Raw genomic sequence first — 12,465 nt, forward strand, 5'->3', positions numbered from 1 at the left:
TTTTATTCTCTCACTTTTTTCTCTTTTCATTGTATCTTTTAAAATACAAGCATAATATTTGATGTTCTCTATAAACTGCCAGAAAAATGACCTTCATAGGAAAATGTGTGTAAAAAAAAAAAAAAGAAAATCTTCCTGTCTGTCTGTTTTCTGAAGTGTCTTCGCTCCAAAAACCAGGATCTCCCAAGCTCTCTGGCTCTTTCTGTTGCCGCCCCTAATTTTCTTTTCTTCAGCCCTCGACACCATCATCTGCCTGATTTAGCGGCCGCCTCATTCTTACTTTGCCGTATAGTGCAGAAATAGAAACGTATTTTTCTCTCCATTTTGAACTATACTTTCTCATTTTTTGTGATACTTGGGTCTTGATTTTAGACATTGCTGTCTGGGATAAAAAAAATATTTGGCAATTTTTGTTTGGTTTTCCAATTTAACCCCCCCAAAAAACATTGAAATGCTATTGTTTTCTCTTGTGTTTGAGTTATGATTCATAATTACCGGTAATCTGCAAGGTGTGGGCACTCTAATTTAACTGCTGATTAGCAGATTTAATAGTATGGAGGTTTTCTTTTTTTCAGTCCAGATGGGTGGCATTTTGAATTAAAAACTTACGGAACAGTCCTAATTTGCCTATTTCTTCAAACTTAAACATTTAAATGATCATCTTCCATGAACAGTGATCCATAAACTTCCCCAGGGGTTTCATGTGACTGGTCGGGATGAAGACAGTGTGTCAGAGCAGAGGGTGGCACATAACTCTTTGCACCACAGCCCATTGGCACATACATCAGTGGCCAACTTTTGAGGTTACGACATAGGATCAGGAGTAATTATCAATGGTACACTGGTGAGGACAAATCAACAGACTATCTGGCACACAGGAGGTCTGCCCAACAGAACCAATAAGGCCAAACGGACAGTAATCAAGAAACACATTTTCAAATTCACATTGCTACTGCACTTTGAAGTTAATAATTTGAAATGGAGGTAGATCATAGTCCAACACTCATCAGTGCAGGGTTCTTGCATTTATCGTGATGCCAGTTTGTGTAACTCGCCCCGGTCCTGGACAGGAAGCAAGTGCTGTATCACAAGCAAGCGTATTTAGTGCTCGCGTTTCCTGAAGCGATTCATCATTTTACCGGTACTTAAATATAAAGGTCTGAACTCGGACCTTTTGAGGCATTTGAACTAAATTCACCTAGTCAAGTGGAAGACAAATAACCCATGGTAGTCATATCTGAGCAATACGAACTAGTGAGAAGGCGGACGGGTAACCACAGAGCAGGTGAAGAGCTTTGACAGGTGTCATATTAGCATTGTAGATCCAAAGCATAGTTTAAAAAATAATAATAATCACACCCAAGAGGCTCCGGTTACACAGAAGATAAATGCAACGTAGCAATAAAAGGATGAGAAAAACAATATGTAAAATGATTCAATTTATTCTCAGACTAGAACAGTAGCAAATTACAGCATAGTGACCCAATTATAATGAAAACATTTGAGTGTCTTTTCTGGACAGCAGCTCGACAGGCTCAATTGGCATAAATGTCCTGTCTGGACCAAACACCATGCAATTATTGCGATGAAAAAAAAAAGTAGGGGGGAAAAAAAATTCTTAAAATGTCTAGCCTGGGCATTAACTAATTAAAAAGGCTCTTATGTACACAGTCAAATCTCACATGAGGTCACAGCCATACTGCCTTTTTATTGAAAACCCAACAAAGGGAATCTAAAGAATAAGGTTTTAAAAAAATAGCTTTTTTTTCATCATGACAATGAAAATTTCTACCACCATGTAGTCACGTCATCAAAAGGGTCATTTAGCTGACCTCACCTCGTCTACTCTACCCTGATGGCGCCATAAGACATCAATGATCATCCTCCACCAACCACCCCCGATTTTAAGCACAGTGAACACGGCTCGAGCATCATTACATGCCTGGGAGCTTCATCAGCTTTCCTGTTTGTCTTTGACCAAAAGGACGGTGTGCTGCCCCCCACTGGACACCATCAGTACTGTGCAGTTTTCCAGCTGCTTGCCAGTCATTTTCACGGGTGTCCACTCGTCTTCTTCCTCCCCAGTGCCAAGTTGTAGGTTGGTGCCCATTCCCCAAGCGTATGCACACCCTGGAGTAGGCACAGCCAACGTTAGGCATTTCAAAGCAAACATTAAAAAGACGAATGCGATCAAAACTGCATTTGAAGAGTAGATTGGCACTTGCCACTTATCTGTAAGCGTTTCTCACCTTCTTTGGTGACAGCAAAACTGACAGACTCCCCACATGTCACTCCGCTGGCTGGTTCAATCCCACTAACGATTGTGGGCTCGCTTTTCTCTGTAGCCTCTTCACCAAGGCCAAGGCGCCCATACTCTGCTCTGCCCAGGCTGTATACCTGTCCTGTTGAAGGGGGGGGGGGGGGGGGGGGGTAAACTGAGTTTTGCACAAACAAAATAGCGGCTTGAAATAATCCTTCAGTTTACCTTCAGAATCAAGGCAGACAGTGTGGTGCTGTCCTCCAGAAAAATCAACCCAAGTTGAGGTCGAATTTTTGAAGGAGCTCAGTTTCACAGGGACAAAATGCATCTTGGTGCTTTTTGTGCCTAGATGGATGCGTGAATAAAACATAAGCTTGTCAATTAGTCACATCACCAAGTTTTTGTTGTTGTCTTAAACCAGTGGCGTGGACGTAGGATTTTGCCAATATTGGAAGGGTTTGCCAGAGCAAACTGCTAAAGAAAACCAAAATCAAAGTGAATAAGTTACGTTTTGCAACAGGAGTATTTTGGGACCATTTACAAGGTCCACAACACCGATGACTGAAAAGTGATCTCAGTGGTTCCCCCGACTAGCCAAATTGGCACATCACAATAACTTCCATAATAGATAAGTGATAGATTGACGTTCATTAAAAAGTATTCCACATCCCTTGTATGGACATACGCAATTGTATTATGTTGATTATTTGAGATCACAATGTGAAAATGTGTATCTGTTGGGGAAGGAATGCCACAAACAAGTGCAGGCTATGAAAATAGTGGCACACTTACCCAACTGGTGGTAGTTGGAGAGGCCGAAACCATATACGTGACCGTCTTTGGACAAAGCAAATGTGAAGTAGGCCCCACAAAAGGCGTCTATGAAATGAACTTTCCCTTTGACTTTGACCATCTGAGGAACCAACAGACGATCTACAAATACAGGAACAAGAACCGAACCCTTATAGTACATGGGCATACATGACAAATATTACTACAGCGGCGGAGTTCCGCTTCTCACCGAGGCCTTTCCTTCCTCCCCTATTTGAGAATTGCTCAGGCACCCTTCCCAGTTGCCCATGTTCAGCAGTGCCTGATGTGTACAGATTTCCCTCCATGGTCACCATTACAAGATGGTCATTGCCTGTTAAAAGATTAGAATAAAATTTGTTAAGCCTTTTTACTCCCGCTCGTAGGTAAAAAGGATGCGATGGTCACATGATCCATTGCTACCTGATGCAACTTTCACGACAGTTTCTGTCAAGGAGATTTGAGTTGGAACGTCAGTTGTTTCCAAAGCATCCAAGAGACCGATAACGCCGTTGCTATCCTGTGGAGAAAGGAGCAACATTGAGATGAACCCGCCCAGAAACACTGCAAAGCCAGCTTGGCAAATCAAGCCTTGACCCAAAAAACCCTGAGAACATTGATGAAATCCTTGCTGACTTCGTGTATGTATACATTTGTATCAACCAATCTGATTGGACATACAAATGCTGATCAAACAGTTCCTGTGCTGTGTACTTCAAGTTGTACATGATGTTTCTTCAGGGAAATCTGCTCCAGTCTTAATAAAAGGAGTGGGAATAGAGGAGGTAGGCAGTGATAATAGAGATGTAATTACCGGTGTGCCACTGAGTACTGTATTAATGAAAATGCAATGACTAAAAACCCAAAAAGATATAAATATCAGCGACAAACGTTAGGCCCAGAGGGATGAAAAAAAATCCAGTGAGATTGCACTGGGGTTAGAACTGTACTTTAACTTGATGAATTTCTGTCTCCTGGTTTTGAAATGTTTTAATAGCGACATGTGTTAAATATGTCCGGAGAGGATAAGCAGTTGCATCGCATTATTGGGGTATCTGCGTACGCATGTGTGTGTGCAATGTCTGAGCTGATCCTCATTTGGTGGGGACAACTGTAACTGTATTCGTAATCAACTAAGGGTTGCATATGATAAAAGACAAACTGACAATGGTAAGACATGGTGCAGGAGACTGAACAACACAAAACTTGTTTTTGGACAGCTTGAGGTGGAAGGGTTGGGCTCAAATGAATCTTCCTGCAAAGAACATGCAGGAATGTGACAATTGTGCCCCCCCCCCCCCCAACATTTATTGTAAGAAGAGCCACTGATGCTAAACTCAACCCATGCAGTCAGTGTCGCTCTAGGCATGTTTCATAGTTGCATCTAAATGAATATACTTTTTTTTGCATTAACAGCCCTTTCTCAGTCTTGCTTATGTTGTTTAATAGTCTGACGTGTCACACAAGCAAAAAACATGAACATGCATCTCTTCCCACAATACGTTTACACTTTCAACCAATCTTGAAGACCTGGGAGGAAAAAGTAAGATAACTGACCCTGAAGGTGCCCCATACGTATACTTTTCCTTCCTCCGTGAGTGCAGCTGTGTGACTGTCTCCTGCTGACACCTGGACCACTTTCTCCTCAAGCGCCACCTTCCCTGGAGTCATCTCAGAGCCCACTTCTTTCGTGTCTCGACCAAGGGCCTTTTCATCATTGCAGCCAAAAGTGTAAACCTAAGGAAAAGGTATTTGCTCATATTCAAAGTCTTCCTTGAGATTGGGTCTCTTTTTCAACAGGTCAAATGCATCCTTGGGTCCCTGAAGTGTCATTTTGGGTGCCTTCAATGGCATTGCATATTGCGAGTGAAAGTCATTTGTATTACTTACCACGCCTGCGTCGCTGAGGCACACTGTGTGCATACCCCCAGCGACTACCTGCACAATTTTCTCAGGTAGGGACAACAGAGCAGGCTTCTTCCTCTGCATGATGTCCTCTCCTAAACCCAGCTGTCCAACATCACCCTGGCCCAGAACAAGAACGTGACCCGCCTCCTTACAATGACTCCTGTGATAAACTGGTACAAACCCATTGATCAATGAGTGAACAGCATTCATTTCAAATCACCATATGAACTACTTCTGAACGAAAATGTTCTTGATTCGACTAAGGTCAACTTTTTTGTTTGTTTGTTTTTATTATACCTACTCTGTGAATTGTTACAAGAGTGCTATTTAAATAGAGTAAACAAATGCCATTGTTCATAAGTGGCATAACACTGGGGAAAGAAAATCCATATCAGTTGGGTCCTTGTAGTTACACTTCTTGACTCGGACCTGCCAAATAAGATATCCTTTATTTGTCCCACACTGGGGAAATTTACAGCAAGAATGTGGGTAGAAAGGAGATGAGCAGAAATGAAGCTGCCCCTCTCCCCCCGTAGGTTTGGGGTACAAAAGGACGAAAAGAAACTCAAACAGGGGTATGCGCTGCAATCAATTTATCCGCTATCTGAACGGCTTATCCTCACGAGGGTTGCGGCGTGCTGAAGCGTATTCCAACTATTGGCTAGTCACCCACTTTTGCTTACAGAGAGACATAGCAGCTGAGAATCATTGCACGACACGACTAGTTATTTAATGCAAATAGAGTTAGTATGATTGACTTGAAAGGGCCTTTACCTTTGACTTTTTTCGTGTCTTTTACCTCTTCAGTCACGTTCGACTTCCTCTTTGGGGACATTTTTAGTGGCCAAGACAGGAACAATTGAATCCTATAGGGAAGACATGGGGGCGGGGGGGAACTCAATTAAATAACGCAAGAACAACTATCTCGTAAATGCAAAACGCGTTTTCTTAAAAATACCGTATATTACTTCAAATTAAGAACCAGTCCTTAATGACTATGCGGAAGAATAAGAGAGGCATTATATTAGTGTCGAAAAAAACAGTTGGTTGGCACAACCTCAGGCTTTCGCCCCACCCGACTCAAATCCGACCTTGCTCCGTTCCTACTCTTGGGCATGTGAATGCCAAGTTCTGTTCGAATTCAAACGCGCTTTTACCACAGCCAGAACATACTTCCCCGTTAATGTATGGAGTTTGTAATAAGGATGCGAGGGGAGGCTTTCAACCGCTAACGCGCTTTCTTCAACATTTTGCAAGCGTCGGACGTTAGTCGCATTGTGTTACGTTGGCAACTTCCGTGTGCCAACCGAAGATCATATAGCCTAGAGTTGGCGTGTAGTAACTAATAACAATTAAAAAAAAACGTTTCCAAAATAAGGCGACAACGTCCTGGTTTTGGAATTAAATGGTACACAACTACACCACAAAAAATGAAACTTTGCCGCCGAAATAACTTCACACCACAGATATACACGGCATGGTATGATCCAACTAATGCTAGCATTAGTTAGCTACTTCAGCGTGGCATTCAGAAAAGCTTGAGACTTTAACCACAGACACGTGCAGCTTTGTGCTGGAGCTAAACCTACGCTAAACCGTTTTATGCGAGTCACACAACGTGACAGATACATGTGTTAAATGTACCAACCTGGGACTAGTGCAAATGTGCTCTTAATAGCATAGGCTACATGCAACCTACTCCAAGTTTCAGTAGCTGGATGACTATTCTCGCGATAATCCTGGACGTGATTTCGGCGCTCCGCCTCCTTAAAGCGACAGGTTTCGAACCACTGTGTGGCGAACGTGCTAACCAGTCTAACAGTGTGCGCCTTTTTACCTCAATAATCGATGCAAGTGAAACTCAGCATACATTTCAAGTCATCAACCATCGGAGTATAATTTGAATGCGATAACCTATAAATGATAACAGTTGTTTCGGGGGAAAAAATAAAATGAAACGCACTATTCCACGTGATTACGTGGAACAGAGTTTTTAGACACATTAGATCATGTCCTATTTACTGCAAAATAATGAATCAAAATATCTCAACGGGTCAAGTTAAATTTTAAAATGGAACCCCTTAATTGAGAGTAGCTTCACAATTCTTGCATCCATTAATTTTGTGACTTTTCGGGGGAAAAGTTTGGGATAGTTGCTGTATGAATTTCTTTGCAGTCTCTGAGTTTATTGGATCATTGGGGAGAGTTTGCTCATAAACATTTTATTGTAATTACAATTTTACTCTTGTGGTTGACGACTTCAAAATACTGCTGATTGTCATTTGCATTGACTATTTTGGAAATATGAGAGGAATAGTTTGGAAAGGGGTGAAAATGGCCATACTTTGCCCATCCCTGCCTTAGATCTTCATTTAGAATCTCGAAGGGTACTTCTTGTCCATTGTAATTAGCTGAATTGGTGGTCGACTAAAACCTTGTACAGTATTTCCTTTTTCCACCAATGTACAGTAATCTCACCAATAACCACATTTGCTTGAAAAATCGTAACTTAACATACCAGGTGACCGGTGTCACAAGAGGTATATTTGAAATACAAAGTTTTCCCTTTGTGTCTTAACACATAAAATTTTACCCTTGGTGTCTCAATGTACATTCCCAACCTTCAATAAGGATTCGCCCAGGGTCCTTTGCAGCATCTTGATGTCATCCACGTTTCCAAAACAGACCTCCTTGATCATTCCATGACCTAGGTTCAATGTCAGGCTTCCGCAGAGCTTGTTGATGATCTGATCATTTGAATCAGGTGTGTTGCAACAGGGAAACTTGGAAAACATGCAGGACGGCAGACCTCCAGGACCTGAGTTTGACACCCCTGACCTAGAGTAAACGGGGGTGGAAATCACACACAGACAGGTCGGGTGAGTAGGGATGATTATGGCACAATGAGCAGGTGCGTTGTAATGGTGAAGCAGCCATGTGCTGTCCTGCTACCGGTATCGCCTCTTCCCACACACCGACGTGAATGCCGCAGTTAATCTTTGGAGACATGCTGGGTTACATTGAAGTAACTAAGGCGGTGGTGTTAAAGATACGGCCCACGGGCCGGAACCGGCCCCGAGGGAGTTCTATCAGGCCCGCGGGATAATTTAAAAATGAAAAAAAATGCATAAAAGACACGGAATGAACATTTTTAATAAGATGCAATTCATGTATTATAAGCTCAGGGGTACACTGTTTTCTCTTTAGTTTGTAAAGTGTAGGCGGGGTTACATTTAGATTTCATATGCACATGTGTGTTTTAAAAATCCTTTCTTTCTAAATCTCGATTAATCTTACAATGCATGACTATATTTTAAAATACTAATTGTTCAAGTTTGTGCCTTTGTACAATCAGTGGGATGAGTTGCGCTGCATATATGTGAATGATAAAAGTAAATTGCACATTTGTCAGAAATCGAAGGTGTTTTATGAAATGTTAGGTAAATGAAATGTAAGTACATTTCAACATTTTCCTCATGTTGTTGTGCTTCGCTATATCAAAACAAAGACATGATATTTTGGGTATTTATAAGATAAGATATCCTTTATTCGTCCCACACTGGGGAAATTTACAGCCTCCAGCAGCAAGAATGTATGTAGAAAGAAGAAAGGAGAAAGAGAAAAAAAAACAAGATCTTTCAATTAAATACAATATGAACACAAATGGATAAATCGCAGTACTATTTACAATTTTCCTTCACATCATTTAATTATTATTATGATTGTTATTTTTTATTCATCAGCCTGACAGCAGTCGGTAGGAACGAGCGTCGGTATCTCTCCTTCTTGCAGCGCGGGTGTAACAGTCTCTGGCTGAAGGAGCTACCAAGTGCTGTCAGGGCGGGCTGGAGGGGGTGGGAGGGACTGGCCATCATAGCTTTTAGCTTAGTTAGCATCCTTCTGTTGCCCACCTCCTCCAGAGTGTCAAGGGAGCAACCCAGGACAGAACTGGCCTTCCTGACCAGTCGCCCGAGTCTCTTTCTGTCCCGGGCTGAGATGCTGCCTGACCAGCAGACAATGCCATAATGGATGGCCGAGGCCACCACCGAGTTATAGAACGTCTTAAGGAGTGACCCCTGAAACCCAAAAGACCTCAGTTTCCCGAGTAGGAAGAGTCGGCTCTATCCTTTCCTAATCAGGGTGTCCGTGTTTGTAGACCAGTCCAGTTTGTCGTTCAGAAGAACATATAGCATTATATGTTATATATTTATAACATATAACATTATAGCATATAGTATGGTATAACTTTAATGGTGTGGCCCACTTGACATTGACCAAGGCCGTATGCGGCCCACAATATGAAATGAGTTTGTCACCCCTGATCTAATGGGTCAGGCAATGGCTGTCACGGCTCACCTGTTTTCTGGATTTGGTCCTATGATGTTCACAAGAAGAGCCCTTCTTGTCATTTTCAGCCAACAGCAAACGGCAAAACGGCCACCCCATGACCTGGATAAAAACGAGTGGATTTTTCTACTTAATTCATATTCCACCAACACATTTTTAATGAGGCTGCTGTGTGTAGACTAATGGGGGCACATAGAACACTGTAAAGAAAGGTTTTCACTTGACTTCCCCTTTAACAAATATAACAGTTGTCACTGGATCGATCCCTAGTTCTTGCTTAACAGAGGAATTAGACAGAATTGCTCTTTGAACAACAGAAAGAGTGAATTAATTGCAGAGCAAGTGTTGAATCATGGCACAAAAGGTTCAAGCTGTAAGATTTTTAATTAGATCCAGAAGTCACTATGTACAATTAAAACAAAAACTACTATCAGTCCGTACATCTTCACATTCAATTAAAAATGAACTCAGCTTTACAGAGAGGGTACATATTCATTCCCATTCTTGTAGCATTTAATCATAAACTAAGATTCCGTGCTTAAAAATAGCAACCTATAATACTTTATTTAAAATTTCTTTTCAAATGAAAGGAAGACAAGATATACACAAGCATCAGTGAAACCTCCAATCCACCTGTACACAGATTAGAGAACCCTGTCAGCTACTGGCCAGATGAAACTACAAAATAAAACAGTTGCAGATAAAAAGTTCCAGCCAAAACGATCCCCTGTTGACCGTTCATACATTTTCAGATTTTCTTTTGTTGTTTTTGATAAACCCCTGATCTATCACAGCAACTTGCATTGTATTCTTGGTCAACGACACCAGTATGACCTGATACAAAATGGCTACAGATATGCATTGTGTGAATAAAGGGCAGTACAAAACTCATACAAAAGTAGAAATGAAGAGTGTTTCCAGATCCAATGACACTGAGATTCATGTTGGCTCATGCAGATTTCAGAAATGACTGTTATGAATACCAATATCCTATCGTTTCCTTAGGCATTAGGTACATTGGCACACAAATTCACCTACAGCACAGGTGTCAAACTCCGGTCCTGGAGGGCCACTGTCTTGCATGTTTTCCAAGTCTCCCTGTTGCAACACACCTGATTCAAATGATGAGATCATCAGCAAGCGCTGCAGAAGGCTGACATTGAACCTATTCATTTGAATCAGGTGTGTTGCAACACGGAGACTTGGAAAACATACAGGACAGCGGCCTCCAGGACCTGAGTTTGACACCCCTGACCTACAGCATCCTGGCCTGCACCTTCTGTGCTTTTTCTAAAGAGTCACGCTTAAACGGCCACCTCACAACACAACTTTAAATACAGGCAAGCCAAAGAAATCTAAAAAAACGGTCACTACTCATGTGATCAAAATCATGATATAGAATATCTTGTGCATTACACATATTGGAATTAGATATGAGATTCAATCTAAGATATTATAATAGAAATCTGTACAGTTCTTATAAAAACACAATATCCCAGAGATGTCCAATCCTAAAACAGAAAATCCCAGTCTGCATCCTCCAGTCCACACGCACTACAGCCATGTATCTCAATAGTTAGTACTAGAAATTACCATTTTGTTAGCTATTATTACTTTATGTTCTCACATAAACAAGATGAATGAATTAGCGTTTCCATACACGGTAAAGAAAAAAGGCAACAGAGAATGAGGCCGCATTAAAGGTATTAACTAGATCCAGGTCCCTGAGGACACCACATTACAGCTGAGGGGGGTGGGGGGGGGGGGTAGAAGCCCAGCACTGTCGGTCCTTTGCAAATGTCTCCATTTGGTTGGCACGTGGTTCCCCCTGTTGTCTGGGATAAATACTGCATCTTCTTCCACCACCTGTTTACTGAAAACAATTGTGATGGAGGTGAAACGAGAAGCATTCTTGTCTCTAGTCAGTTCCAGGCTGTCCCTGATAAATTGTACGATACATTCAGGAAACATGAAAGGGCCGATCTGTCTGCATAGTCAGCAGCTGCTTGCCACAGAGACTTTTAAGTGCTTCTTTCACCATCTGAAGAGTGTGGATGTTAAGGCCGGTGATACCTAAAAGGAAACAGACATCAACTGTAAACAGGCACAAAGACTGTATTTGCATGCCATCTCTTCTGTTAAAGACTGTCAAGTAAATCCTGAAATTTGTTTTGGAATACATGATACATATTTGAAGATAATTGCTGAAAATGTGCAAAGTCTGAGAACTACTTTGTATGTTGTAGTGAATTGTTTCGTTCTTGCGCTGAACTGTTTTTCACCATTTCAGTTTTCCTGATTTTTCTTTTTGTGAGTGCCTAAAACAGGGCCAAGCCAGTGTGAGTGGCCCCTCTCCCACTTTATAAGAGCTTGAGGACCTCAGTTTGCATCAGTGGTTGTCCTTGAACCTTGGGGGTTGTATTTTATGCCATGTCTTGTGGAAATGTGTGTTGGTATGACCCCCACTACCCCCCAGAAAAATAAGAAATTCCATGAATCCTTGAAAACTGAACTTTAAAGATAACTTGAAAGGGCAATGAGACAATGATTAAATTAGGACGAAAGTACGGTAGATAAGAATAATAAATAAATATATATAATGAAATTATAGCAATTGAAAAAAAAGAACAACAACAAAAGCTGTCTGTTCCTGTGCATTTTGGCCTCTTATGGGCAGTGTGGTGCCATGCAAAGATGGAGTACTGTATACACATATTATGAGAACAGAAGAAAGTTGCATTTGAACCCAATATAACTTCACAGATTGGGAAGAATTTGCGCTTTTGAGTATTATTCCCCATTTGTATGCGTTTCTTCAACGTTTGTGTAAATATTCGTTATTTGGGGAAAAATCATTCCCAAAGTCAATGCTAATTTCCCGTTAGCCTCTGAATGGGATCCACCACTCACTTTAGTATTAACATGTCATGTTTTAAAATGAAGTATGTTTCTTATTTAGATATATAATGTGTGTAATTTTTGTTGTTGTGTTTTGCAAGTAAACTCCATCTGGTTATCATTCAACAGTTTAAGTCCAGAAGAATCAGGTACAGAAGAATCACATACACTACACGCTTGCTATACAACCATCATCATGGTACATTCAGGGTACTTCCACAACATCGTGAACTAGTAAAGGC

General features: G+C 41.3%; 2 protein-coding genes across 12 annotated transcripts in view; both read right to left on the reverse strand.

The window, feature by feature from the left end:
- Positions 1 to 1,426: 1,426 nt before the first annotated feature.
- On the reverse strand, positions 1,427 to 6,755 carry rcc1 (regulator of chromosome condensation 1). 2 transcript variants are annotated; one of them, XM_052064527.1, is made up of 10 exons: positions 6,627 to 6,755; positions 5,753 to 5,844; positions 4,961 to 5,148; positions 4,628 to 4,807; positions 3,494 to 3,590; positions 3,282 to 3,404; positions 3,053 to 3,193; positions 2,486 to 2,605; positions 2,250 to 2,402; positions 1,427 to 2,130 (listed from the first exon to the last, which is right to left on the reverse strand). In XM_052064527.1, exons 2-10 carry the CDS (start codon positions 5,811 to 5,813, stop codon positions 1,955 to 1,957), a joined length of 1,239 nt encoding a protein of 412 aa, XP_051920487.1. In that variant the 5' UTR covers positions 5,814 to 5,844; positions 6,627 to 6,755; the 3' UTR covers positions 1,427 to 1,954. The 2 variants fall into 2 exon arrangements, with proteins under 2 accessions (XP_051920487.1, XP_051920488.1); XM_052064528.1 differs by having other exon boundaries at positions 4,961 to 5,095; positions 6,627 to 6,694.
- A 2,935-nt stretch (positions 6,756 to 9,690) lies between these two features.
- Positions 9,691 to 12,465, reverse strand: part of phactr4b (phosphatase and actin regulator 4b) — a 28,990-nt gene continuing 26,215 nt past the window's right edge. For all 10 annotated transcript variants that reach the window (XM_052065444.1, XM_052065446.1, XM_052065449.1 and 7 more), the window contains 2 exons: positions 10,581 to 11,398; positions 9,691 to 10,359 (listed from right to left, as the gene is read on the reverse strand). In XM_052065444.1, the coding sequence (XP_051921404.1) occupies positions 11,383 to 11,398 (16 nt within the window). In that variant the 3' untranslated portion in view covers positions 9,691 to 10,359; positions 10,581 to 11,382. The remainder of the gene's footprint in view (positions 10,360 to 10,580; positions 11,399 to 12,465) is intronic.

The sequence above is a fragment of the Hippocampus zosterae genome, chromosome 5, assembly GCF_025434085.1.
Source record: "Hippocampus zosterae strain Florida chromosome 5, ASM2543408v3, whole genome shotgun sequence".
In the NCBI taxonomy this organism is placed as follows: Eukaryota; Metazoa; Chordata; class Actinopteri; order Syngnathiformes; family Syngnathidae; genus Hippocampus; species Hippocampus zosterae.

Coding starts and splice junctions, on each gene's coding strand:
- rcc1 (XM_052064527.1), bottom strand. CDS start 5,813: ATGTCCCCAAAGAGGAAGTCGAACGTGACTGAAGAGGTAAAAGACACG. Junction 3,405..3,493: donor TGTCGTGAAAGTTGCATCAG/GTAGCAATGGAT, acceptor ATCTTTTAACAG/GCAATGACCATCTTGTAATG. Junction 3,194..3,281: donor GGGAGGAAGGAAAGGCCTCG/GTGAGAAGCGGA, acceptor CTGTATTTGTAG/ATCGTCTGTTGGTTCCTCAG.